General features: G+C 48.4%; 2 protein-coding genes across 4 annotated transcripts in view; both read left to right on the forward strand.

Annotated features, from left to right (window-relative positions):
* The window catches only part of PTPN9 (protein tyrosine phosphatase, non-receptor type 9), a 74,218-nt gene extending 69,046 nt beyond the window's left edge, over nt 1–5,172 (forward strand). Inside the window, exons 10-13 of the mRNA XM_018065986.1 lie at nt 413–491; nt 1,685–1,835; nt 2,256–2,463; nt 3,282–5,172. Of these exons, the coding sequence (XP_017921475.1) occupies nt 413–491; nt 1,685–1,835; nt 2,256–2,463; nt 3,282–3,496 (653 nt within the window). The 3' untranslated portion in view covers nt 3,497–5,172. The remainder of the gene's footprint in view (nt 1–412; nt 492–1,684; nt 1,836–2,255; nt 2,464–3,281) is intronic.
* Nucleotides 13,353–25,207, forward strand: part of SIN3A (SIN3 transcription regulator family member A) — a 65,964-nt gene continuing 54,109 nt past the window's right edge. The window contains exon 1 of one of the 3 annotated variants that reach the window (XM_005695121.3): nt 13,353–13,426. The gene's annotated coding sequence lies outside the window, so the exon portion shown is untranslated. Of the gene's footprint in view, nt 13,427–17,153; nt 17,172–17,413; nt 17,730–25,207 lie in introns of those variants that run through there. The other 2 variants (XM_018065988.1, XM_018065987.1) reach the window with 2 other exon arrangements.

The following is a 25,207-nucleotide window of genomic DNA, read 5'->3' on the forward strand; positions in this document are numbered from 1 at the left end:
GATGGCACCTGGATGGGGAATGGTTAGGTAGGCAGCTGGTGATTATAAGGCTTAGATGGGGTGGAAACAGCTGGAGACGTGTACACAGTTGACACTGTCAGGCTGGATGTGGTAGCTGAGGCCCTGACAGTGAGGCTGGAAGAGGCTATGTAACAGTGCTTCTTAAATGGTAGCCTACCTGCAGCTTTACCTGGGGATTGTGTTCAAATGCAGAGTGTGCATTTCTGACACTCTCCCGTTTGATGCTGGTGCTACTTGCCCAAGCCCCACCCTGAATAGCAGGGATGTAGTCAAAAAGGCAGGGAGACAGCATATGTGCTTTGGAGTTAGTATCTGGGAAAAAACAGAAGAGCCTGAGGAGGAAAGAAGTGCTTGCCAGGGTTATGTTCCTTGTTTTGTTCTTCCACTGTAGGCCCTTTGGAGAATACCTACCGAGATTTCTGGCTAATGGTATGGGAGCAAAAAGTCTTGGTGATTGTCATGACCACCCGGTGAGTTCATCCCTTTCCTACCGATTGCCCTTCTTTTCTACCCACCCCCCAACCCCCACGCATGGGTGATTATAGAGGGGAGTTTAGCTTTTAGAAACAGGGAGGGTTTCTAAGCCATGGCAAAGAGTTTGAGCTTTTCCTCAGCTGACCCAGGGCTAACAGAGCCAGGGTATGGTGGAAATTGGTAGATCTAACTCGTTAGAGCTTTAATCCTTGGCTCTGGTGACCTTGTGTGAGGTACAGCCTATCCTTAGGTCCTGGCCTTAACTACTTACTAGAGGAAGCACTGGGAAACACATGGGGCAGGCCACTTTTAGCCTCTTTTCTACTTATAAAGGTCAGCTGTCTTCCTGGCTTCTGAATTACCAGTTCCCCATAGTTCTCCCTTTCCCTGCTACTTTGGACCAGTTTTATTCTGGTTCATATTTGCATCTAGAGGAGAACTTACCAGAAGGAGATGTAAAACGTAATAGGTCTGCAGGAAGCTCTTGATGAAAGGAATAGTTTTGAAATGTTGTGCATATCTGCCAAAATTCAGGAACTACTATTTCATTAGTATCATTATTATTATGATTATTATAACCCATTTTGGATGAGGAGAAAAAAATGCATGAGAATGTTTGCTTAGATCCCTTCCTCATGGCATTGTTACAAGCCACCTTTGACTTGGAGAGGAGGTAGTGGAGGAAGTGCCCCCTTGGGGTACTGTGGAGCCACTGACGAGTAGTGAGGGCGGACTTTAGGCCTTTACATAAGCCTTCTGTTGGCATCCCTGGAACCATGCATGCCTTTCCCAGTCCTCCGTCAGCCAAGGCTCTCACTGGGGAACAGAAGGAACAGTAACTGAGGCACAGGGCAGAGTTCAGTCTGGCCTGCCATAGTTTCTCTACTGTCTTTCTTTGTCCACCCAGTATTTATGCCAAGTATGTGTGGAGTACCAAGAGGTATTAGGAAGGGGACCAAATGGATGTAACTGGTACTCAGTAAATGTTTGCTTAATGGGTACATGCAGAAAATTAAGCTGTTGTCTACAAGGAAGGTTTTCTTTTTCTGCCAAGAAGCAAGGGGATAAATAGACAGAAGCAGTGCAAGAGATGACATTTCTGCCTAGGGGTACAGCAGGTTCACGGGCGAACAAGGTTACTGCTGTGGAGAAGAAGGATGGAGGCTTATTTTTCTCTCTGTGTCTTCAGCTTTGAGGAGGGCGGCAGGAGAAAATGTGGCCAATACTGGCCTTTAGAAAAAGACTCTCGGATCCGATTTGGCTTCCTCACCGTGACCAATCTAGGCGTGGAGAATATGACCCATTATAAGAAAACAACACTAGAAATTCACAACACAGAGGTAAATTTTATTTTCTCACTCTCTTGAAACTGGGGGAAAACGTTTACTATAAAGAAAATCTCCAAAGGGAATAGGCAGGATTCCAGAGAGCTTAGAAGTGGCTTCCATTCTTCTGGAAGCAGGATTAGGATATTCAGCTCAGAGCCAAAATAGCCATATTGTCTCAACACATAGTGGCATTACTTAGGAATGAAACTTTTTATAACATAAGAAGTCTGGATCCTTTAATAGAGGAATTCTGCCCTCTCCAAACAGTTAATCTTCCCTTTGGGTTTGCAGAGAAGCAATTGTGGAGAAAGTTGAGAGTGTTAGCAACCTTGATGGAGGGAACTCCAGAGGGCTGAGAATCTGGAAAAGCCAAAGGTAGTCAGGGGCACAGAGCAATGACCTCATTAACTTTTGCTTCTTTTTCCGTCCAAGGAACGGCAGAAGCGCCAGGTGACCCACTTTCAGTTCCTGAGCTGGCCAGATTATGGTGTCCCTTCCTCGGCAGCTTCCCTCATTGATTTCTTGAGAGCCGTCAGGAACCAGCAGAGGTTGGCTGTCAGCAGCATGGGAGCGCGTGCCAAAGGGCAATGCCCTGAGCCACCCATTGTGGTCCATTGCAGTGCGGGCATTGGCCGGACAGGTAACGCACTGGATGCAGCTCTTGGAGCATCCAAAGGTGCTAAGGGTGGGGGAGGAATAACAAAGCTCTTAGTTGCCAGAATGTGAGTCTTTGATCCGTTGGTGGTGAATTGCCATGAAAAAAATTCCTCTTTAATGTCCTTTTAGTATCCCTAGTGCTAGGTGTACTGGCCAGAATGTACAGTTCATGAGCCAGGTCCTCTAGGGGTTGATGCTTAATACATCCCATCAACATGATTCCATCTTCTGATCCCATCACAGTCACCTGGGTGTCCCAGAGAGCTGATCTGGGCTGTTGCTCTCTTCCCATCCCCCTGCCTGGGGAGGTCCCCACCCTGGGCCATGCTCTCCATTCTGGAACCAGTTAGCAGCTTTTGCCTTAAGGGGATGAAGATTGCAGGGACTGTGGCCTTCTAGCTCAGAGGTTCCTTTGGGAGAAAGTCAAGAAGAATAGGTTTGTGTTAGGTCTCTGTGGAAAAGTTGTAGAGTCTGAAAATTGGGGCCCAGATGTGGAAGCAAGGCAGGTGGGGGAGTGCTGTCATTCTCTGTGTCTGGGATTGAAGTAGAAGTCCTGCTTCCCACCTACTCATCCTGTTACCCTCAGAGATGCCCTGGGAGATAAGAGGCCTTCTCATTTCTCTGGCCTTCAGCACTCCCTGTGACTCCTCCTTGAGTCTTCTCAGACCTAAGGCCAACTGGCCACCTGCCATGAGGTACCTTGCCATTGAATTCATTCATCCAGTCCTGCCTGGGTTATTTGGTAGAGGGAGGAAAAGAGGAGAGGTAGATCAGGTGTGACCACTTCCTTCCTTCCTTCAGGTACCTTCTGCTCACTGGACATCTGCCTGGCACAACTGGAGGAGCTTGGCACCCTTAATGTGTTCCAGACAGTGTCCCGCATGAGGACCCAGAGGGCCTTCAGCATCCAGACCCCTGAGCAGTACTATTTCTGCTACAAGGCAATCCTGGAGTTTGCAGAGAGGGAGGGCATGGTGCCCCCCAGCCACAACCTCCTGGCCATGGAGGGTCAGTAACTGTCCCACGAGCCTCCTGTCTGTTGGCCAGCCTTCCTTAAACTACCCTGGACACCGCTGAGCCTATAGGTTGCCATCAGTTACGCTGAAGCCATGGACCAACCTCTTTCTTGTGTCTCCCGGCGCACGCGTGCACGCAAGGCAGCCTTTCCCTTTGGCTAGATAGATTTGGTGAAATTGCCACTGGAAAGGGCCAGCAGCAATTTGTTCTTAATTCCTAGCACCTGCTATCGAACTGTGCCTTATTAAAACCAAATTGTGGCTATCGATATTTGCCAGGGGCCCCGAGGTAAGTGGGGAAGGAACCTCCCTCCCCTCTTTCCCAATGCCATTATCCTTCTCAAGATCTCTTTCCATTCCTTCCCTTAGCTAGGATTTGATGGGGAGGTTTGGTGAGCATCCACCTCCTTCCCAGAGAGCTTGACCAAGTTACATATTCTAGAGAACGTCCCCCGAGTGCCAAGCACGTTTATACCTAGGGCGTGTATTCCAGTCTTTTCTGTCATTCTGTGTGTGTGCGTGTGTGTGTATGTGCACTTATGTGTATGAGTCCATATGTACGTGTGTATATAATATATATTGTATGTGATAATATGGTCGTATTCTATAAATACATATACACAGAGATACTCCTTTGTAGAAGTTCCTGGGGCTTCTTGTTGCAGTTCAGGACTCCTTGCTTCTTGGTTCTACTGTTTATCCTGGACTAGCTGGGGTTGGGGGATCGTGTCTCCTGTTGTCAGACCACAGAGTGGTGGAAGAGGAGGACACACACATCCACTCTCCGTGCTCCTGCCACAGGCCCTCATCCTTACATAATGACTTCTGTCTCTCCAGGATGCTGCCTGTTGGAACCAGGAATACTGGTTTGTGGTGACACTGGTTTAATTCAGCATGGATTGCCCTTATCTAATGAGTTTTCTCTGTTTACTTTGCCAATTTTGGGAGTAGACCTCCACTGTGATTCCAGACCGTCTGTCCCCTCTCCCTCTTTCTAAGGGATGGGGATCTGGGCAGAGATGAATTCACTGAGCAGCGAGAGCCAAAAGCAGTCGGTACGAAGTCTTAGAAGGAAAGAGAGGGAGCCCAGGTGTGAGAGAAAGGAAACTCCATACTCTGAAGCTCCCTCCCTGAAGGATTGAGCTGGGGCCCCTTTCTCTCTTGCTGGAAGGTTCTTTTTCTTGTGCAGCTTGGCCCTGTCTACTCAGACGCCCATCTCTTTCCTGCCTACTAGCCTGCCAGACCCTGGAGCTCAGGCTTGGTGGGTTCTGTGTCAATAAAAAACTTAACCCCTGTCTGGGTGAAACAGTCCCCTACACTCACTGTTTTCCCTCCTATTCACCCTACCTGTCTCTGTCTGCTCCCGGCCTACCAAGCCCAATATGCCAGGGATGGGGCCAAGAGTCCCCAGTATTCCACATTCCCAAGAAAACCCCAGGAGCCCCTAAAATTTTTCCCCCATCACAGATGAGGTTGGCAGCTGATCAGACCTCAATAATTTTATACTGTAATAAGCTCTTTGAATGTATATATTCTTATTTTTACAATCTTTTCATTTTGTATTTAACGTCAATGGACTGAGTCAGATTCAGAAAATAATTGTAATGTTCATATTCAGTATCTTACAGCGATACAGTTTTGTATTTACATATAAATATACCGACATGATCAAATCCTTTTAGCTTCATCAATTTAGTAGCAGTCTGGGGCTGGGAAGGTGAGGAGGGGCTCTAAGAGCTGGTCTGGGAGGGATGGGGAGGCAGGGAGCAACCCAAGACTTAGAGCCTTTCAGTTCTGAGAGCCGTCCACCTTGCCCCAGGCCATGGCCCACCTCTGGGCAGACAAGGGGAACCAGCACCAGTTGACTGCTTGCCAAGTTCCAATCTCCATGCTTGGTGCTTCCCGCCACCCCCCCCACCCCACCCCATACTACATTTAAACCTCACAACAGTCCAGTGAAATATTTTTCTCCCTCCCTTCTGTTTCTGTGTTGATGAGGAAGGTAAAGTACCAAGGGTTACAGAGAGTGTTACAGTGAAGGTAAGGCTTATTAGCAGGTCCAGCTCTAGAACTGGAGCTCTAGCTGGTTTGCTCACAAAGCCTTTGACCTCTTTACAGCATGTTTTGTCTTTGGAAATTAGTTTTAAAATCTTCTTTTCAAAGTATGGACAGTTCTTAGGTTCCAGCTAGTTGATTTTGAGCCCCATGATACATGTAGAAGACTAGAAGGGTTTCTGACATGGTGACTGATTCTCCCAGATGGGACCTCCTGTTGTAGTTCCTCAAGTCTGCAGCATACCACAGGGGTCATTCTCTCAGGGATACCCCATACATTTGGATATACTGGTACCTCTGTGGGAAGATCGTGAGTCATTTGCATCTCTCTCTCTTAGAGCAGGACCAGAAGCTGTGTCCATGTGGGACTACTTCCCATGCTGTGTAGTTACTTCCTGTCAGCCAGTGATACCTGCCCAGTTGGTACCATTCTGGCCTGGGGTGTTCTTAATAAAAGTAACAGCAGCAGGCATTTACTGATTAACCCTGTTCCAGGTACTTTTCAAAGTGCTTTCTAGGTATTATCTCATGTACCCTCAAACCAAACTTTTGAGGTTGGTATTGACAGAAGAGAAAATTAATCTGCCACAGCAAGAGCTCAGACCTTTAAGGTTCCATCTCCTGATCTTCCAACAAAATTTCCTTGAGTTTTTTTACCTTAATCAAGAGCTGAAGTATACAATAAAAATTATGCCAAAGCTTTCTTTGGATGCAGGCAAGCATAATAGGTAGAGAGACACGTGAAATCTGGGAAATCAATGGTTGGAGTTTGGTGAAATATGTAGGAAACAGAATTAATGATAAAAGATTTGGAGGAGGTAGCCTTGAACTGTCACTTCTTTGAAGAGACTGTAGCCCAATAGCTGTGTAAACTCAGAAGTTATGCTTGAGTTCCTCAGTGCACATCTAAGGATTGGTGAGGTTATCACTTGCAAGAGCTCCATAAAAATGCAGTTTCCTGGGTCCTACCCAATAGGTGGTTGAGTGAGTGGCAGGATGAGCAAGCTTGTTGAACTACTGTTCATGCCCCTGACATAAATCTGAGAGAAAAGGATCAGTGGCTTTCGCCTGCTATAGTCTACTTGTAGCCCTTTACCCATGAGATAATACTCAGTGTGAGCCTGCCTGTGTTAGGTGTACAAGGAGGTAAAGAAAGAAGACACGGGAAGAGCCCTGAATCTGTCCAGAAGTCAAGGCTGTCACATAAGAGATCTGGTGAACAAAGCCAGAGAACCCACAATCAAATACGATGAAGAAAGTGTTTAAAAGAGAGAGCATATTGTGCATAACTCGGGCTTTTGCTAGGATGAGGATTCCTGAGGTGAAGGGCACCCCAGCATCCTCAGCAGAGAAGGCCCACCTTTGTTATGTGCAGGTGAATGACAGAATGGGACTGGTTCTCAGGAGACTGGACTATTTAGCATCATACCTGAAGAAGATGGGGCTCCTGCCTTAGGATCTTCCCATCTCTAGAGAACCAGACACATACGGAAACCCTCACAAGTCAGACCGCTGCAGGGTGGTGGGCCAGGAAGTATGGCTAGGTAGAAAAGTCTTCCTAGAGTAACTGAGCTCTTCAGTAGTTCTGAGGTCTCACCACTCAACTCAAGGCAGGTCCTAGCTTTTATTTTAAAAAAAGGTGCTGTTTTAAATGATCCTACTACAGGCCCTCCAACACTGAGGGTCTGGTTCTTTACTGGACAATGCAAGATACCTATAGAGGAACCATCAGACCCTTCTCTGGTTGGGTCAGCTGCCACTTGGAATCCCCAGTTCTAGTTTATTTTCAAAGTCTCCTCTTTCAAGGTGCATCCACCTCCCTATGATCCCTCAGTTCCCTATCCAAGGGGGCCAACCCATAGACCTTTAAGGCTTTTGTGTTATTACATGTGGGACAGACTGGGTGACTCAGAGCCGAGCTACCAGAGCTCCCAACCAAGGTCTTAGGTTTGTCTCCAGCCTTGGTTACTACCAAGACTACTATCCACACACCATCATTAACTTACCAAGGACAGAAGCTAAAAGATCCATGAGTTTGGGAATCGGATTTAGTCTTGGGAGATACCCACTCTACAGTTACCATCACACAGACAGTTGTGAATATCAAATGTTTTAAGACTGCACTGCTTTTAACTGACCACAGAGGAAACAGCTCCACAAATAGAAATCTAGCACTCTCAGAAACCTGTTGCAGTGTTTAGCCTTCTTTTACCTCTCACCATAGCTTTCATAAAATCTGTTTAAGCTAAGTCTGGTGTTCTGCAGTCTTAAATACTCTCATTTTTTTTTTTTTTCTGGCTAAACCCAACATGGACAAAGCTAACTAAACCAGAAACCTAGAGTGTGTTGGATGGAAGGGGGAGCCATTGATCCCTTCTCAACAACTTAGGTTAACAACATGTTTCTCCTAACATGGTGTTGGAGAAGACTCTTGAGAGTCCCTTGGACTGCAAGGAGATCCAAACCAATCCATTCTGAAGGAGATCAGCCCTGGGATTTCTTTGGAAGGAATGATGCTAAAGCTGAAACTCCAGTACTTTGGCCATCTCATGCGAAGAGTTGACTCATTGGAAAAGACTCTGATGCTGGGAGGGATTGGGGGCAGGAGGAGAAGGGGACGACAGGATGAGATGGCTGGATGGCATCACTGACTCGATGGACATGAGTCTGAGTGAACTCTGGGGGTTGGTGATGGACAGGGAGGTGTGGTGTGCTGCGATTTATGGGGTCGCAAAGAGTCGGACACGACTGAGTGACTGAAATGAACTGAACTGAACATGGTAATATGTTCCTGATAGTTTGGGGGACTAAGATGAAGGTGAAAGTAGGAAAGCAAGACAGTGAGTTGTGTAGAGAAAGTAGTAAAAAAAGGACACAGCATGCTCTTCCCCACTAGGCTCACTTCTACCCTTCCCCTCGCATCAGAACCTGGTTCTTTTCTAAGCTAATGTATCAATAGTTGTCTTAGCCTCCCGACTGGCCAGATGCATAGCTGAGTCTAGCTCACCCATTTCATCCTGTGAAGTCTGTTTTACCTCCTTGACCTTTAATGATACCTATTCTTTGGCCAGCAACGAGTGGACTACAGAGTAGGATGTTCAGGGCAGATGCTGGTCTGGAGATAGCAATTGGTGACTTAGTTTAGATAGAAGCTAGGAGCCTTGGAAGTGGGTGAGAACAAAGAAGAGTGAGGAGGGCAAGAAGATAGGCGAGACGCTTGGAAGCCACTGATATTTAGGGGAGGATGGGGAAAGAAAAGCTTGGGAAAGATTCTGATTACTAGGCAGAGGTAACCAAGGACAAGACCAGGCTGTCTTCTCACACACTGGTGAGAGATGGGGAGTGGCTGGGATGAATGACCAGGATTCAGAAATGGAACTTCACTAGTGATCCTGAGGCAGGAGGTGACAAGGAAATATGAGTTTGAAGTGAAGGAATAGTGCTTGGGCTCCACTTCAACCAAAGCAAGGCCCAATTTTTGCATATTAGACCTCTGAGTAAGATTTCATTTAAACAAAGGAAACTGCTACCTTAAAAAAAAAATCAACAGCAAATATCCAAAAGCAAACAGTTTGAAAGCATAAAGCAGAGTAAACTGAACATACTGTTACATCTTTTTTCTAGATTTGGGCTGAAGTGACCTAGAGGGGTAAACAATGCCAAGCGAGGGCAAGATATTTCAAGGCGCTGAATAGCCGTCTTAAAACCCAGTTTAAAAATCATGTCCAACTTTTGCAACTGTATGAACTGCAGCACATCAGGCTTCCCTGTCCTTCACTATCTCCCTAAGTTTGCTCAAACTCATGTCCATTGAGTCAGGGATGCTCAAAATATGGCATATGTACAACCATATAAGCCATCTGGCTGCCAGAGAAATGTGGTTTCTAATTTATACAGTGGAATTTTGGGGTCCTTCAAGCCTATCCTAGTCTCCTCTCAAACTGGAACACCAGGGACTTTGAATGGCTAGGAGAAGGGAACGTTGACAAAATAAAGGAAAAAAGGATCTGACAACCTTTGAGTGCTAGGCATACTTTATTTTTAATCTCACAATAACCCACTGCAGTAGGTATTCTTTGGTGGTGGTTAGTTGCTAAGTCTTGTTGGGCTCATTGTGGCTCAACGGACTGTAGCCTGCCAGGCTCCTCCGTCCATGGGATTTCCTGGGCAAGAACACTCAAGTGGGTTGCTGTCTCCTTTTCCAGGGGATCTTCCCAACCCAGGAAGGGATGGAACCCCAGTCTCCTGCATTGGAGGTGGATTCTTTACCACTGAACAATCAGGGAAGCCCTATTCTTAGTTTACAGATAAGGAAATTGAAAAGATTAATGACTTGCTAAAGACAGCCCAGCTGGCTAAACTGGAATTCTGACCAATACCTTAAGCTTTTCCCATTAAACCTATCAGACACTTTGGGTTGGGAGTGGGAAGCAAGCCTTAGATGCCCCTCACCTGTATATTCCCAAACTGCCAATGGTCTTTAGCTGGCAGAAATTGTGTCAGCAGGGCCCTAGCACTGACATCTTTTTGGCAGAACTACTAAAGTGCAGACCCTAAATAACTCTCAATCACCACCTACCATTTGAGGGTGTATGTGTGTGATGCCTAGGAGGCAGGGTGTCAGAAAATGTGACAGTTTTGAGTCTATGTGTTGTGAGTTGAAGATGCATGTATGTGATTTGGAAACAAATTGCTTCTTTGGAGAAATTTTTTTTGAAAACGGCCAGAAATCATTTCAAGCTGGCACAAGCTGCTTTTGGAGTCAGGAAGGAAAGGAGTGTGGGACAAGAGGGGAGGCTGTTTCTCTCAGAAGTCCCAACTTGAATCACGGGTCCTAGTATGTCTAAAATAGCACGAGGTGGAGTGGACGAAGCTCAGGCAGGCTCAGTTTGGCAGCTTGGTTTGGGCAAGTCATTCTAGTACTGTGAGCCTCCAGTTTGCTCAGCTACAAATACAATTCAACACAAAAGAGGACTCCTGGGAATCAGAACCTGGCTTCCCCATGTGACTTCTCCAAGGCCTTCACACAGATTCATTCACTCTTTTGTTCTCACTGATAATCAGAGTAGGGGTGAGGTGGGGGTGGATGCAACTGTTAGTGAAGCTGGAGGGCCATTGTCTCCAAATCAAACTTAACTAATTTCCCAGAGTCTGGGAGTGGCTGTGTTCTGCAGGGATCAATGTACCGAGCCAGAAACAATCACAGGACCTCCTTCAAGGGGCCCCCTTGCCTGACTGCTGGGGATACAGGCGGCTCGGGGGTGCATTAGAGTTACTCTCCTCGAGGAACTCAGTCTAGGGGGTGTTTAAGAGGGGATTCCCATCAGGGTGGTGCACTTAGGAGGTTAAGGACTATCAGTGAAGTCTGGTTCTCTGAGCAGGAGTAACTGTCCTAGTTTGCAAATGCTCCATAAGTAACCTCATTTACAGTACACCCACTATAGTTAAGGCTTACAGTCAGATGCTTGGGCCTTTGGCCTCCACATAAGTTCCAAACTTCTGTGTATTAAAGACAAGTTAGGTGTATTAAAACAAGTTTTTATCATCATGTGTGATCTGCATAACGGTATGGACTGCTCTGTGAACTTCTTGTACAGGACAGGAGGCTGAACCACAGGAAATAAGAAGACCAAGTGGAAACCATGGGGCTCAACTTCCAGATGAATGTCCTTTCTGCTCTATTACTCTCCCCCATCTTACATTCACACAGTATCTGTTATGCTTTCATTTAGGGCAGAGCATCTTGGGAAATAAAGCCCAAATCTGAGATAGGGCTCCAAACATCATGAGATCTCTGTTCTGATATAGAAAAACTTGGTCTTCAGTCTAAGGGTCCCCCAGGCTGAGAGTGTACTTCAGCCTCAATGGCCCTGCCACATGCTGGGCTTCCCACTGAATACACAGTCTTCACCTCCTGGTTTTTCCTTCTTTACTCCCTTTCCTTCAGTAATTCCAACCAAGCTGCCACCCAGATTCTAGTCCCTATACCTGAGATGACCTACTTCCTTTCCCATATCAGTGTTTCTTCCCACCTGCTCTCCTTAGCAAACTTTCCTCCCCATTAGAGCCCCCCCACCCCCATGGACTCAGGGAGGGAAGGGTCCTTACAGACTATCTTTCTACTCCAATTTTTCACCCCTATTTTTGCAGAAGAGAAACAGGCCCAGAGGGAGAAAGGGACTTGCCTAAGGATATACTGCTAAATCACTGGCCTTACTACCCAGATGGCCAAAGCACTAGCTTCAAGCTCTTCTACCTCTTCACACACCAGCCACTGACAACTTTCCCTCCATAACCCACAATGATCAGTCACCCAGTCCTCTTGAGGCTTTCTCAAACACATCTCCCCATTTTTATTCCTGCTTACCCATTGCCAGTGCCCTAGTCAAGTCTTCCTTACATCTCACCTGAATTGTTGGGATAGCCTAACTGGCAGCAGGCTGCCCTATTCTGCCACAGGATTTAAAGGCCCTTCGCATTCTGACACCTCACCTTATCCACACTAGCTTCCTTTCCTGAATATCTCAACTGGTCTTTCTTGCTCATTCACTGTGTAACCTGGCCCCAGGGTCAGCTCTGTTGAGCACAGACATGTGGCATAGCCTCACCATCCCCCTGCAAAAAAAAAAAAAAAAAATTACAAATGATCCAGGGAAGCATCTGAGTCCGAATTTTGACTTTAGGGCTGCTGAAAGTAGGAAGGGTTTCTGGATTGGGGGACCAGGAGAGACAAGAAACATCTTGGCTCCCTCCACCTACCCCTCCCACCAGAAGATGTACCTCTGTAGTCTTCAAACCAGTCATTACAAGCCTTTCTGCCTCCCCTTGCCGCTTGCAGGCACCCTTCTTTCAGCCCACCCTCAGAATTCATCCAGCTGCTGGGATGTTGAGCATCTTAAATGGTAGTTCTGGGCCTGTGGTCCTGTGACCCAGCATGCTGCTTGTACATTCTGCTATACAAGTCTAAGAATTTTAACAAGGTAGAAAAGTCTGCTCTTTGACTCCATCTTTCCAACTCTGGTTTTCGTTACTATAGCCACACTTGAAGAAGCTTTTAATACTGCTTTGCATTTATCATTTTGTGTGCTTTGCTGAAAACGAGTTAGTTGCCCCTCCGTTTCTGCGTGAGTGCCACCTCCTCCATGAAGTCTTCACCCAGTTTTCCTCAGCTAGAAGACTCTCCCTGCTCTGAGCCTCTGGAGGTGTCTCTATATACATTTCCAAATTGCCTTAGCTCTTTCTGTATCCTCTCTTCAGCTAGGTCTGAAGCCCTAAGAGGACACAGAGTGAGCATCTCATTCAGTTTCTGTAATGGCAAAAAGCAGCAGGTGCGGTATGAATGTGTCTGCCTCACCCCTGTAGGTGCTCAGGCAAGTGCCTGTTACCCCGAAGGCAGGACTTCCCACTTACACCGCTCAGTTTTTAGGCAGGCGCCGGACACGGTTAGGTTACACAGCCAGGGGAGTCGGGACATTCCAGTCAGTCGCTAGGGTATCCTCACCCGCTCTCTCTGCCCAGTTCCAAATGGGGTGTGTGTAAGAAGGATATGGGGGCCGGGTAGCCTCAATAGCTCCTCCTCCAGGTTCACCCAGCGAATCTCCGAGTCCCAGGAGGTCTCCTTCCAGTCCAAGGGCCTCAAGTAACTCCAAGCGGCGGTGCGGTAGAGATGGGGCCCTCTGCCATGGTTGCACCTCCCACTCACAGCTAGTTTAATTAATTTATTTCTATTTTTTGGAGGGAGGGGGCGTTCAATGAAGGGGAAGAGGTGGAGCAAGGGGAGGAGGCGGGCCCAGGATGACTGACGCGAGCACCAGGGAGCCAATGGCCCGTGGGGGGCGTTCCCCCCCATTCAGGACTCCTCGCCTGGCTCGGAAGGTATGTTAAACAGCTGCTTTTAATTTGGTCTCCCCAATCTCGGGCGTTTGGGGGGCTTGTTCGCCGGCCGGTCCCTTTGACCAGTCAGCCATGGTGCAGGCGCCGCGGGCCCTGGGACGGAGCTAGGGGAGGCTTGGAGTCCGGCGGCCGAGGGAGGCGAGGGGCAGGCCAGGAAGGAGAGCTCTTGGCGCCGCCCGCTCGCCAGTGTGTGTTTCCAAGCCGGGCCAGATCCGCGGGGAGGGGGTCGGCCCGACCCGGGGTCTCCAGTGTGCCGGCCGTGCTGCCTAGTTTATTTCACCGAGCGGTCGGTTTCGGTAGGTTTCGGCGGCGGGCTGGGTAAGGGGCCGGCAGGAGGAGATCCCTCGCCCTGCTGGAATGCCTTAAAAAATTATTGTAAAGAAGAAAAAAGGGGAGATTCCGTACACCGACTGGAACCGGGCCCGAGATGCGGCGCGCGGGCTCGGTAGGGGGCGGCGGCCTGAGCTCAGCCGGCCGGGCCCACCAAACCGCCCGGAGTTGGTCGAGAGCTGGAGTTAGCGAGCGAGCCCAGGCCCGCAGCTTTCCCCGCTAACCACGCTGGGCGAGGGCGGCAGCCGCCCAAGGGTTTTGTTTCTGTCCGCAAACTTGTCGGAGGGGGCGGTGGGCGCGCTCAGAAGAGGCGCGGGCTCCTTGGGCCCGCGGTTGTTATGGACTCTGGGGGCGGGGGCAACGCCGGACTTGCGGGAGGGGCGGTCGGGGGCGGGGGAGGCCACCGGAAAGAGCCCCAGCGCCTCGGCAGTAGACCCATGCGCCGGTCTGAGCTCTCCGAACTCCCGGGCCGTGGCAGGAGAGCCAGCGTTCGGCGCCGGAACCCGGCCCGGGGGTGTGGAAAACCTCCAGGAACTCGGCGGCTTCGACCCGCAGCCCCAGCTGATCCCTTTGCAAACATGGAGCTGCCTCCTTCCCCGCCCACCCCAAGGCGGCGACGGCGGCTCCTTTCCCCTCCCCCTGCCGTGCTGCTCGCCCGCGGAAGGGGCGGGGGCGGGGGCACCGGCGAGTGAGCGCGCCCACGAGGGGGTAGCCTGAAAGGGGCAGTGAAGGTCGGAAACTGGGCAAACAGTCTCCACGCTCGAAATCGGGAAAAGGAAATGCATCAGCGGGCGGGAGGGGCGCGGGAGGCGCGCCTGTCAGTCGGGATGGCGGCCGCGGGCTGGGGGGCGGGGCGCCGGCGCGAACCGCGGAGGTCGGGCGGGGCGACGCCAGGAGTGGAGGCGCAGGGGCCCGGCCCTTGGAGCGCCAGACTACCCCAGCTTCCACTCCTTGGCCTAGCCTGTTTACTATACTCCGGCGACGGCTTGTGCAACCGGCCTGGAGGCGAGCTGAGGGGCGGGGCCTTCCCTCCTCTCTTCCACCCGTCTCGGGCTTCTTCAGAGGGCCCGCCTTCTCTTGTTTTCCACTGGCTGGGCGAGGCTCCCTTTTTTCCTGCTCGGTTGTTGATTGGATGACATTCTTCCTAGCTCCGCCTATCGGAGGCCGGGCTGGAGTTTAAGTTGCTAGGATTTTTTTCCGTGAAGGGCGGAGGGAGGATTCCTGCGGCTTACGTGAGGCGCAAGGGCCCGCCCCTACTTCTGATTGGTGAGGTGGATAGTCCCGCCCCCTACGGGGGAGCGAGCTTGGAGGGGGAAGTCCACCCCTGTTCCCCGCCCCCTACCCTAGCGTGTGTGCGCGCTCAGCACATGTGTAAGGCGCGCCTTGCTCCTTCGAACAGTCCTCCCGCCCGGAAGTCCCGGGCTCGGAGCTCTTGGCAAGGGGGGCAGGGAGAGCCGAGAAAGGCACACGATGTTTCCTCCAAGGCTCGAGATCTGGTAGCCTTCGCTTTGAAGTTAGGGGTTGACGGTGTAGGGTGGCTTTGGGGGGCTTTGCTCCTGTGGTTCTGCAAGGGTTGGGAGGAGGGGGTGTGGTCTGTCCTTCCTCGCCAAGTACTAAAGTTCTGACCCTGCATCCTGGCTTTTCTTGCGACTCAACTTCCCGGAGACCGCCCTAAGCCTAAGCGTCAGAACGCTGCGGACGCTGCCAGTGTGTTTTCTTTCCAGCATAAGGCAGCCGCTGTCCTTACTAAGCTTTATCAAAACCTCTGAGCAACCTAGGGTTGCCGTGGATGCTTTAGGCAATATCCAGGGCAGCTCATCCCCTGCTGACAGAGAAGTCGAGAGTGGCCCAATTCTGCTAGAGTTCCAAATGGTTCTTGATGTCCAGGTGGGAATGCCGTGTGGCACCCAGTGCAAGGAGAGGAGGAAGACCCAGTTCTGCATATTTGCCGCTTCTTCGTAACCTCCTAGAGGTTTGGGCTGAGGGTCTCGTTTGTTTCGTCCGTGTTACTTATTTTTTGAGCTCCGTCCTGGGGCAGGGTTTGGCTCCCAGGGAGATTGTCCCCATCTGTCGGCTATTGATGAAGTTCAGTTCGCTGCCTTCCGGTTTGGAGTCCGGCCCACCTGTTGCCAGCGCTCATTTCTTGGGGTCTCCGGCGGATTACGGAGGAAGGACAAGAAAGGACCTGGGAGTGAGCTACCTGGGGCCTGCCTCTTGGATATGGACTCGGCTCTCTTAGGGGAGTAGCTTTTTTGCGGATGAGAGCGGGAAAACTCTAGTCCCGCCCCCTCCTCTCCTGGCGCTCCGTGAGCGCCCCCCAAAGCAAGGCCAGCGTCAGTTCGCCCTATTTAGTGAATAAATAAAAGCCACCTAGATATCGCTAGCATCTCGTCTGTGTTCAAGGCCATATTACCTAAACAGAGAGGGCCTAGGAACTGTCATTAACTCCCGCTGACCAAGGAGGAGGGAACAGCTGTTCTTATTCCGTTTCCAACTCTGGAACTTTTATTATTTCTCTGAAGTGTGGTGCAAGATTCATTTATGCCATGGCCTGTTTGGTCTCCTTTTCTCAGTCGAGTCTGATCCTCCAGATCTACCCTGGAGATCGCAATTGCCGTACGCCTCACGCTCCGCCTTTCAGAGGCTTGCCAGGGCGTTGGCTCTTAGGGCCCTGCCCTCATTTTGGTTATCTCCGCCCTCTTATGACTGCATATTCAGGTTTAGGGAGTGTCGGTGTTAGAAGTATGCAGCCACCCCTAGCTGCGGGCTGAACAACCGCTGGAGCTATTCCTCGACTTTGATCTCCAGCCCTTAATTCTGTATTCTACTTACTGAAAGGAGCTGTCGGCTGCTCCGCATATTTGTGTCTACAAGGAGGCATTCTGCAGAAATGTAAATTGTAGAGAACTGGATGGGAAGAATGAGATTCTCTTTCCCTTTGTAAGGGGGTCCTCCACGGTGGCAATGCTGCTGCCTCTCCCTTTCAGATCCCAAGACATCGGATTCCCGCTGCTGCGCTCCGCATCACCTTCTGTTACAGGCCCTGGAACTCTGCGCTTCAGTCTCTAGTGTAAACATTCCACAAAAGGACTGCTAAGGTTCAGCCTCCTCGCGCAGGGCGGAGTCAGCTGCTTCCTAGACGGGCATCCTGGCCAATAGAGGCTCCTACCGGCGCCGAGACAGCCAGTCTGATGGTTGGAGGCGGGGCCTGGTCCGGCAGTGCGGTAGGAGGAGCCTGCTCACGGACATTTTACCCCACATCGGTTACTTACCTTCCTAGGGCAGCCGGAGAGCTAGGGGTAGTCTTCCAATACGGTGACCGGCGAGGGCGGGAGCGGAGTTTTTGGGCCTGTAGCTGAGACGGCATGGGGCGGGACATATAGAGTTCTCCAATGAGGTGCGAAGAGCTTCCCTGCTTCTTCCAATAGTATTATGGCTTGGGGGTGGGATTCAGCAGTTCGTCTCCAATAGGCGGGGTTGAGTTAGGGAAGCTCCCCGCCAATAGGGGCGTGGAGAAGGTGAGCGGCTCCCCCCCTCCCCTCCCAGCCGGGGGGGAAGGGGCGGGCATCAGCAGGCAGAGCGCAGCGATTGGCTATATCTTTGACGGGCGGATAGTACGGCCTGTGCGGAGCGAAGTTGAGTCTTCCCTCTGCGGGGCGGGCCGGGCGAGTGGGCGGGATTTCCCGGGTAACAGAGAAGCGGCCGCGGCGGTAGAGGCGGCGGAGACGGTTTCTCCATCTTCCCCCCCTCCCCTTCCCCCCTCGGAGTTTCCCTCCCTCCCTCCCTCCCTCCTTCCCAGTCTGGGCACTGGGGCCTGTGACCGCTCCGTTAGCAGAGGGGCGGCTGCCAGTCCGCTTTGGCGGGCCTGTGCTCCGCGCGGTTCTTGGGGCCTCCCTGCCCCAGAGGCTCACGCCGAGAGGGACACGCAGTGAGGAGCGGCCGAAGCAGCTTTGCGGTGAGAGCACGCCGGGCCGGGGTCGGGGCGGGGAGCCTGGTGGCGGGTAACGCCGGAGCGAGGGTGTGTATTTGGGGGGGGGCTGACCTCCTCGGCTTCCCGTAGAGCAGGAGGGCGGGAGGCGTGTGGATGTGTGAGGGGGGTGGGGGGCGGAGCGGGGTAGCTCTCGGTGCGGGAGGGGGGGAGAGCGTAGTCCCGGTGCGCGCGGAGGGGGCGGGCTCTCGCGCCGCCGCTCAGGGGCGGGGCCGGCGCGCGCGTGCGATTGTGGAGAAAGGGGCGGGGCTGGGCCCTATGCTGAGTGCTCTTTGCCGCCGACCACCCCTCCAGTCCTCCCTGGTTGGGCGGGGCCTTGGCTGAGCGGCCTAGCACTGGCCTGCTGGGGTTGGGTGACGGGCTGGGGGTCTCCCGCCTGTGGCTTCGGGGCGCGGCAGGGAGGGGGCGTGAAATCTGCCTTCCTCCGCCTTCCTGGGATCCGGTTGGCCGGAGGGGCCGGACGGAGCGGCGATGCCACTCCCCCTGACCGTCCTCCCCCTTTCCCGGGTTTCCGCCTCCTTGGCAAGTGAGGCGGGGCTCGGGAAAGCCCGCTGTCCTGTCTGGCTGAGAGTCGCGGCGCCTAGATCTGCCCCGCCCTACGTCTCCATGGGGTGGGAGGAGCCCCCAGACTGCGAACTGTGGAGGTGTCAGGACTTTCTCTTGTGGCTCGGCCAAGCCTTTTGCCTCGGGCCCGAGAGTCAGGTGCCAGAGCTGTTGTCTCTGCTTTACTCGGTGCAGCATGGATGGCACTATGCAGCCTGGAGAGTGAGAGCGTGGTCCACTTCACGGCCCTCTTGGTTGTAATTCTTGGGGCGAGGTGCTCAAGGTCCTTTCGCTGCAGTCTGCGGTCGAGGGCTGCTCGTGCTGAGACCGTGCTTCCGCAGCGGTGCTGGTTGGGGGGAGGGGCGGAGAGTCATCAGAGACTAGAAATGTGGCCGGGGACAACCTTTCCTGGAGTTCCCTTGATGTTGGGTTACCGAGGCTGAACGGGGCGGGGCTTCCTCTAAGCCAATGAGATGGTGGGTAGTTAGTTAGACTTGGCCACTGTTTCTTTGCCTTAGAACTTCACATCCAGTTAGCCAAGGAAAGGCTGAGAAAGCTTCTCTTCCCAAGACTGAGATTTAGAAAAGGAAGTGTTGAATTTGCATTTTACTAAATGATTTTTAATCAAAAACGGTGATTAAAAAAACCTGAGACTTTGAATAAAATTTTCCAGTTTCTTCAGCTCCTGCATTTTTTGAATGCCCTAATTGTACAGGTGGTCTGCTACTTAATTTCACAAATAAGTAAGTTGCCCTTTAGGTAACTTTAGATGTTCTTGAAAAGCCTGGTTTTATGTAATTCTGTTAGAACATCTAGACCACTTTCTATTTATATTTATAAAGCATAATGTTCTTACTCTATTTTATTAGAGAAGGGTGAATTTGAGGCTAGTGTATTGAGCCTTATGTATGTGGCTTATGTACTGTTGCCCTGCAGTCTGTATTTGGAAATTGCCTTAGGACATTTCAAGGTTAATGAACCACTTTAATTGAGGATTTTGCTCAGAGTTGAGACATTCTTTTTTTTTTTAATTTATTTTAATTGGAGGCTAATTACAATATTGTAGTGGGTTTTGCCATACGCTGACATGAACCAGCCATAGGTATACATGTGTGAATCCCCTTCCTCTTCCCTCCCCATCCCATCTCTCAGGGTCATCCCAGTGCACCGGCCGTGAGTGCCAGAGACATTCTCTTTTCTTAAGAGAAATTACTTGTGTTTTTAATATTTTTCATGAGAAAATAAACATGGGACAAATATGTTTATTTATTCCTTAATATCTTATCAAGCCCTCTGGCTAATTAGCTGAACTTAAATTCAGTTCTGGATTTGTGCTTTGCTCATTTGGGACTGAGAGCTTGGTGTCCTGTGCTGTACTCATGTGAAGAGATTAAGTCCCACCTTCTTAGCTAAAGAAGTCGCAGTGGCAACAGCAACTTTAATTTGCTTAGTGGTGACTGTAGTAGAACTGGTCTGGAGACAGGAAACCTGGGTATTTTCCCTGTTTCTATAAACTGATAAAGTTGGTGAGAATAGCGGAGAGTTTCCATTGAGGACAGTTTGGTCAGCACATAATTCCCACTATTTGTGATGCTGTGTGCTGGGAAACATAGAAGACCCTATTCATGCCCTTGAAGACTGTGTGGTCTTTTGGTGAACCAGGGTCAGAAGTCCCACATAGACTTTAAGATTTCAGGTAAGAGCCTAAATAATGCTGTATTAAGAAAGTTAATATCAAATATCAGTATCATATAGTTTTGTCAAAGACCCTAGATAGGTTTGCATTTTGTAATTAAGGTTTCACCTAAAGAGTAAGAAGGAAAAAAAAAAATTTTTTTTTTTCAGGAATCGGTTATGTAGTAATTTGATAAGATTCCTGGCAAAACATAATCCTGTTTGCATCTTCAGTGCAAACAGACAAGATGCTGAAGATCTTTGCCAGGCAGATGTTAATGGCTGTGAATTTTAGTTGGAATTAAAAGATTGTATCCATGGCATTCAGTAATCTAATGCAGTGCTTTCAAAGGCTTTCTTACTCTTCTGGATAACTCTTATCAATCAAGAATTTGTTAAGCTTTATTTTCTGTAGAGTCTTATAAAGATGATAAATGCTTTTTCAGACTACACTTTGTCTCTCTTCTTGAGTAGTAATGAGAACACTTACTGAGCCCTTTACTATGCCCCAGGCACTGACTTAAGTATTATACATTTATTAATGTTTAATGCTCACTACAGCACTGTGTAGTAGGTACTGTGAAATCTGTTTTAAAGATGAGGAAACAGTGGGACAGAGAAGTTAGACATATGGTAAATGGCTAATTCAGAATCTGAACCCAGGCATTCTGGTTACAGAGTCCAGGCTCTTAATGCTATACTCCAGCTGCCTCTGGTCTAAGGATAGTAAATGGAGAAGGAGCAGTGTGGTGTGTGTTTGTTTGTTTTTTCTAGTTGTAGTAAAACATATAAAGTTTACAATTTAATCTATTTTTAAATGTGTGATTGAGTGACATTAAGTGCATATACATTGTTGCACAATCATCGCCTCCATCCACATTTCATCTATCCATATGATAGATGTTTGGTTGTTTCCACTTTTTGTCTAAGTGGAATAGTGTCTATTCCACTTCTTGTCTATGCAGCTGTGAACATGGATGGATAAATATCTCTTCAAGTACCTACTTCGTATTCTTCTAGGTATATACCCGGAAGTGGAATTGCTAAGACATATGATAATTTTATGTTTAATTTTTGGAAGAAGCAGCAATGAGCTTTTGAAGGCACGTTTGAGGGGTAAGATTGAGATTCAGATTCTAAAGTTAAAATGAGTCAACATGCATTGTTGACCACCTTTTTTAAGTTGAGGTATAGTTGATGTACAGTATTATATAAATTTCAGGTGTACAACACAGTGATTCACAATTCTTTTTAAGGTTATTGAGCATCTTCTTAAATAGCTCTGGATTGACACAGCGAGAGTGTTTGTCCCTGAAAAGTTTACATTCTTAGAAGGAAAGGTAAATATACATATAATGTGATTTTTACTACACACCAGTATAGGTTGAATGTGTAAGAGTAAAGTACAGAGAGCTGTAAGGAATTCAGTGGAGAGCCCAGCTTTTGGTGGGAAGAGGAAGAAGGGACACTGAATAAGAAACAGGAGGGAGGAGTCTGAAATCAGAGCCAGTTTAAGGGAGTTGTTAGACATCTCTCAAAACACCCCAGAGAATGCTTTGGAGTGTTAGAAAGGGTGGCATTGTATTGAAAATGGCATGTGGATTGTCTGTCTTTCAGAGTTTGTGAATCCTTTTCTCTTTATTTGCAGATGTGATTGCTTCCCCTGCTTAGCAAGGTAGTTAAGAAGCACAGGGAAGAAATTATGAACTTGGGGTAACTTCTTGTTACTCTGTTAAGCCCAAAATACTTTATTAATATGGTCAACGTTATTTCCTAGTACTTCTTTTCCTCCACCTACCTTCCTGTTTCTGTTACTTTAATAAGTGAGTAGTCAAAGTAATATCTTAGGATTTTAATATTTTGCTTGTTACAATGTAATTAATTCCTGGTTTTTGTTCTTTGTTGAGATTAAGGTCAAATAATGAGGTGCATCCAGCAGCATACTTGGGTAGTCTGAGTTCTGAATATTTCAAGGAGTTTTGTTTTTCTGGCAGACATCTTTTTAAATTTGAATTTTAATTATCTTTATACAGTTATCTGTCCAATTGTCTTTTAACAACACATTAAAAACCTTTGACTTCTCTTCAGTTATGTAATTTTCTTCTGAGGTCTGTTTCTTCAAAAGGCAAGTCCTTCTCCCCCAAAGTCCCAAAAGACATGCCCAGTGGGATTTGTTGTCACATATAACCAAATGCAGATTTTTTTTGTCCTTGTATATTTGCAGGACAGAAACCTGATACTGATTTTCCTCAGGGAGAGCTGCAGCAGCAGCTCACAGTTCATATATATTGGGACTTTATTTTCTCCATATCCTCAGTGTCTAGGACAGTCCTGGCATACAGTAGGTCATACAATAGATAAGTAGTTTACAAACTGAACTCTGATGACATTTTATAGTTTGATAACTAGAGGACATCCTGGAGTGTGAAGTCAAGTGGCCTTAGGAAGCATTACTATGAACAAAGCTGGTGGAGGTGATGGAGTTCCAGCTGAGCTATTTCAAATCCTAAAAATGATGCTGTTAAAGTGAGATGGTTGTATGACATCACTGACTCAATGGACATGAGTTTGAGTAAGCTTTGGGAGTTGGTGATGGACAAGGAATCCTGGCATACTGCAGTCTGTGGGGTCGCAAAGATTTGGACACAACTGAACGACTGAACTGAAAGTGCTGCACTCAATATGTCAATAAATTTGGAAAACTCAGCAGTGGCCACAGGACTGGAAAAGGTCAGTTTTCATTCCGGTCCCAAGGAATGTTCACACTACCACACAGTTGCATACATTTCACATGCTAGCAAGGTAATGCTTAAAATACTTCAAGTTAGACTTCAACTGTACATGAACCAAGAAGTTCCAGGTGTACAGGCTGGGTTTAGAAGAGACAGAGGAACTGGAGATCAAATTGCCAACATCCGTTGGATCATAGAGAAAGCTAGGGAATTCCAAACAAACATCTACTGCTTCACTGACTATGCTAAAGCCTTTGACTGGATCACAACAAATTGTGGAAAATTCTTGAAGAGATGGGAATATCAGACCATCTTACCTTCCTACTGAGAAACTTGTATTCAGGTCAAGAAGCAATGGTTAGAACCAGAAATGGAACAACGAACTGGTTCAAAATTTTCAAAGGAGTACATCAAGGTTGTGTATTATTACTCTGCTTATTTAACTTATATGCAGAGTACATCATGCAGGATACCAGGCTGGATGAAGCACAAGCTGGAATCAAGATTTCTGGGAGAAATATCAATAACCTCAGATATGCAGAAGACACCACCCTTATAGCAGAAAGCAAAGAGAAACTAAAGAGCCTCTTGATGAGGGTGAAAGAGGAAAATGAAAAAGTTGGCATAAAACTCAACATTCAAAAAATTAAGATCGTGGCATCCAGTCCCATCACTTCATGGCAAATAGATGGAGGAAACATTTGGAAACAGTGGCAGATTTATTTTCTTGGGCTCCAAAATCACTATGGATGGTGACTACAGCCATGAAATTAAAAGATGCTTGCTCCTTGGAAGAAAAGCTCTGACAAACCTAGACGGTGTATTAAAAAGCAGTGACATCACTTTGCCGACAAAGGTCCATCTAGTCAAAGCTGTGGTTTTTCAGTAGTCATATACAGATGTGAGAGCTGGACTATAAAGAAGGCTGAGCACCAAAGGATTGATGCTTTCAAATTGTGGTGCTAGAGAAGGCTGAGAGTCCCTTGGTCTGCAAGGAGATCAAACCAGTCAATCCTAAAGGAAATCAACCCTGAATATTCATTGAAAGAACTGAAGCTGAAGCTCCAGTGCTTTGGCCACCTGATGCGAAGTGCCGAGTCATTGGAAAAAACCCTGATGCTGGGAAACAGAGGGCAAGAGAAGAAGGGGGTGACAGGATGAGATGGTTAGATGGAATCACTGACTTAATGGACATGAGTTTGAGCAGACTGTGGGAGATAGTGGAAGACGGGAAAGCCTAGCGTGCTGTGGTCCATTGGATTGCAAAGAGTCAGACATGGCTTAGCGACTAAACAACTAGAGGATACCTCTGTTTAGTTAGCAGTTGGCTTCAAAATTAGTTAGGCTTTTATTGGTAGGAATTTCTAACGGATCCATCTCCTTTTTGCTCCTCCTTTCTTTTGCTTTTGTTTTCCTCACCCACTCTTCTTTGTGAGTGCCTGCATGTTGGTTGTATTTACCAGCATCATGGTGGTGAATGTTTCTGCAGTCCTGTTGATATCCTCCAGGGCTAGGCTTGCTGACTTGCAGGCTGTTGAAGGATTTACAGAGACACAATCCCTTATTTGCAGCTCTAAAATACAAATATTTTTGTTTGTTTGTTTTGGTAAGTTTGGAATTCAGAGGCACAACTTCCAAATTTTGGTAAGTTTGGAATTTGGCAAGGAGATCCAACCAGTCCATTCTGAAGGAGACCAACCCTGGGTGTGCTTTGGAGGGAATGATGCTAAAGCTGAAGCTCCAGTACTTTGGCCACTTCATGTGAAGAGTTGACTCATTGGAAAAGACTCTGATGCTGGGAGGGATTGGGGGCAGGAGAAGGGGACAAGCGAGGATGAGATGGCTGGATGGCATCACAGACTCGATGAATGTGAGTCTGAGTGAACTCCGGGAGATGGTGATGGACAGGGAGGCCTGGCGTGCTACGATTCATGGGGTCGTAAAGAGTTGGACACAACTGAGCGACTGAACTGAATAAGGAATTCAGAGGCACAACCTGATCTAAGCTGTCCCACTTGGTGCAGAAATGTGAATGTGCTTGATTATGGAGAGCTACGCTATGCACCATATGCCTTTCCGAAACCTAAGCAATACTGATAACTCAAATTTCTATCACTGGAAACCTCTCCTCTCTACAGTAGAGGAACAAATCCAGTTGCCCACTTCCTGCTTCCTCTTGGATAGCTAACAGGCATCTTTGACTTTCTTATTCACAGCAGATAAATACTATTTGCTCTATATAGAAAAAACTATCCAGAATTTGACCACTTAATTCCACCCCCTACCCCCAGCTACAGCAGTGAATGTCAGTAACATCTCTATTTCTAGCTTGGATTGTTTCAGTAGCACCTTAACTGTTCTGTTTTGTTACTGCCACTCTTCAATCTGTTCTTAACATAGCGACCCAAGTGATTCTCTGCTTAAAACCCTCCAGTGGCTTCCCATTTCAGTCTGAGTCTTTATTACGACCTCTGAGAACAAACGTGTACTCTCTAC

This window comes from Capra hircus, chromosome 21, assembly GCF_001704415.2.
Source record: "Capra hircus breed San Clemente chromosome 21, ASM170441v1, whole genome shotgun sequence".
NCBI classification, from domain to species: domain Eukaryota; kingdom Metazoa; phylum Chordata; class Mammalia; order Artiodactyla; family Bovidae; genus Capra; species Capra hircus.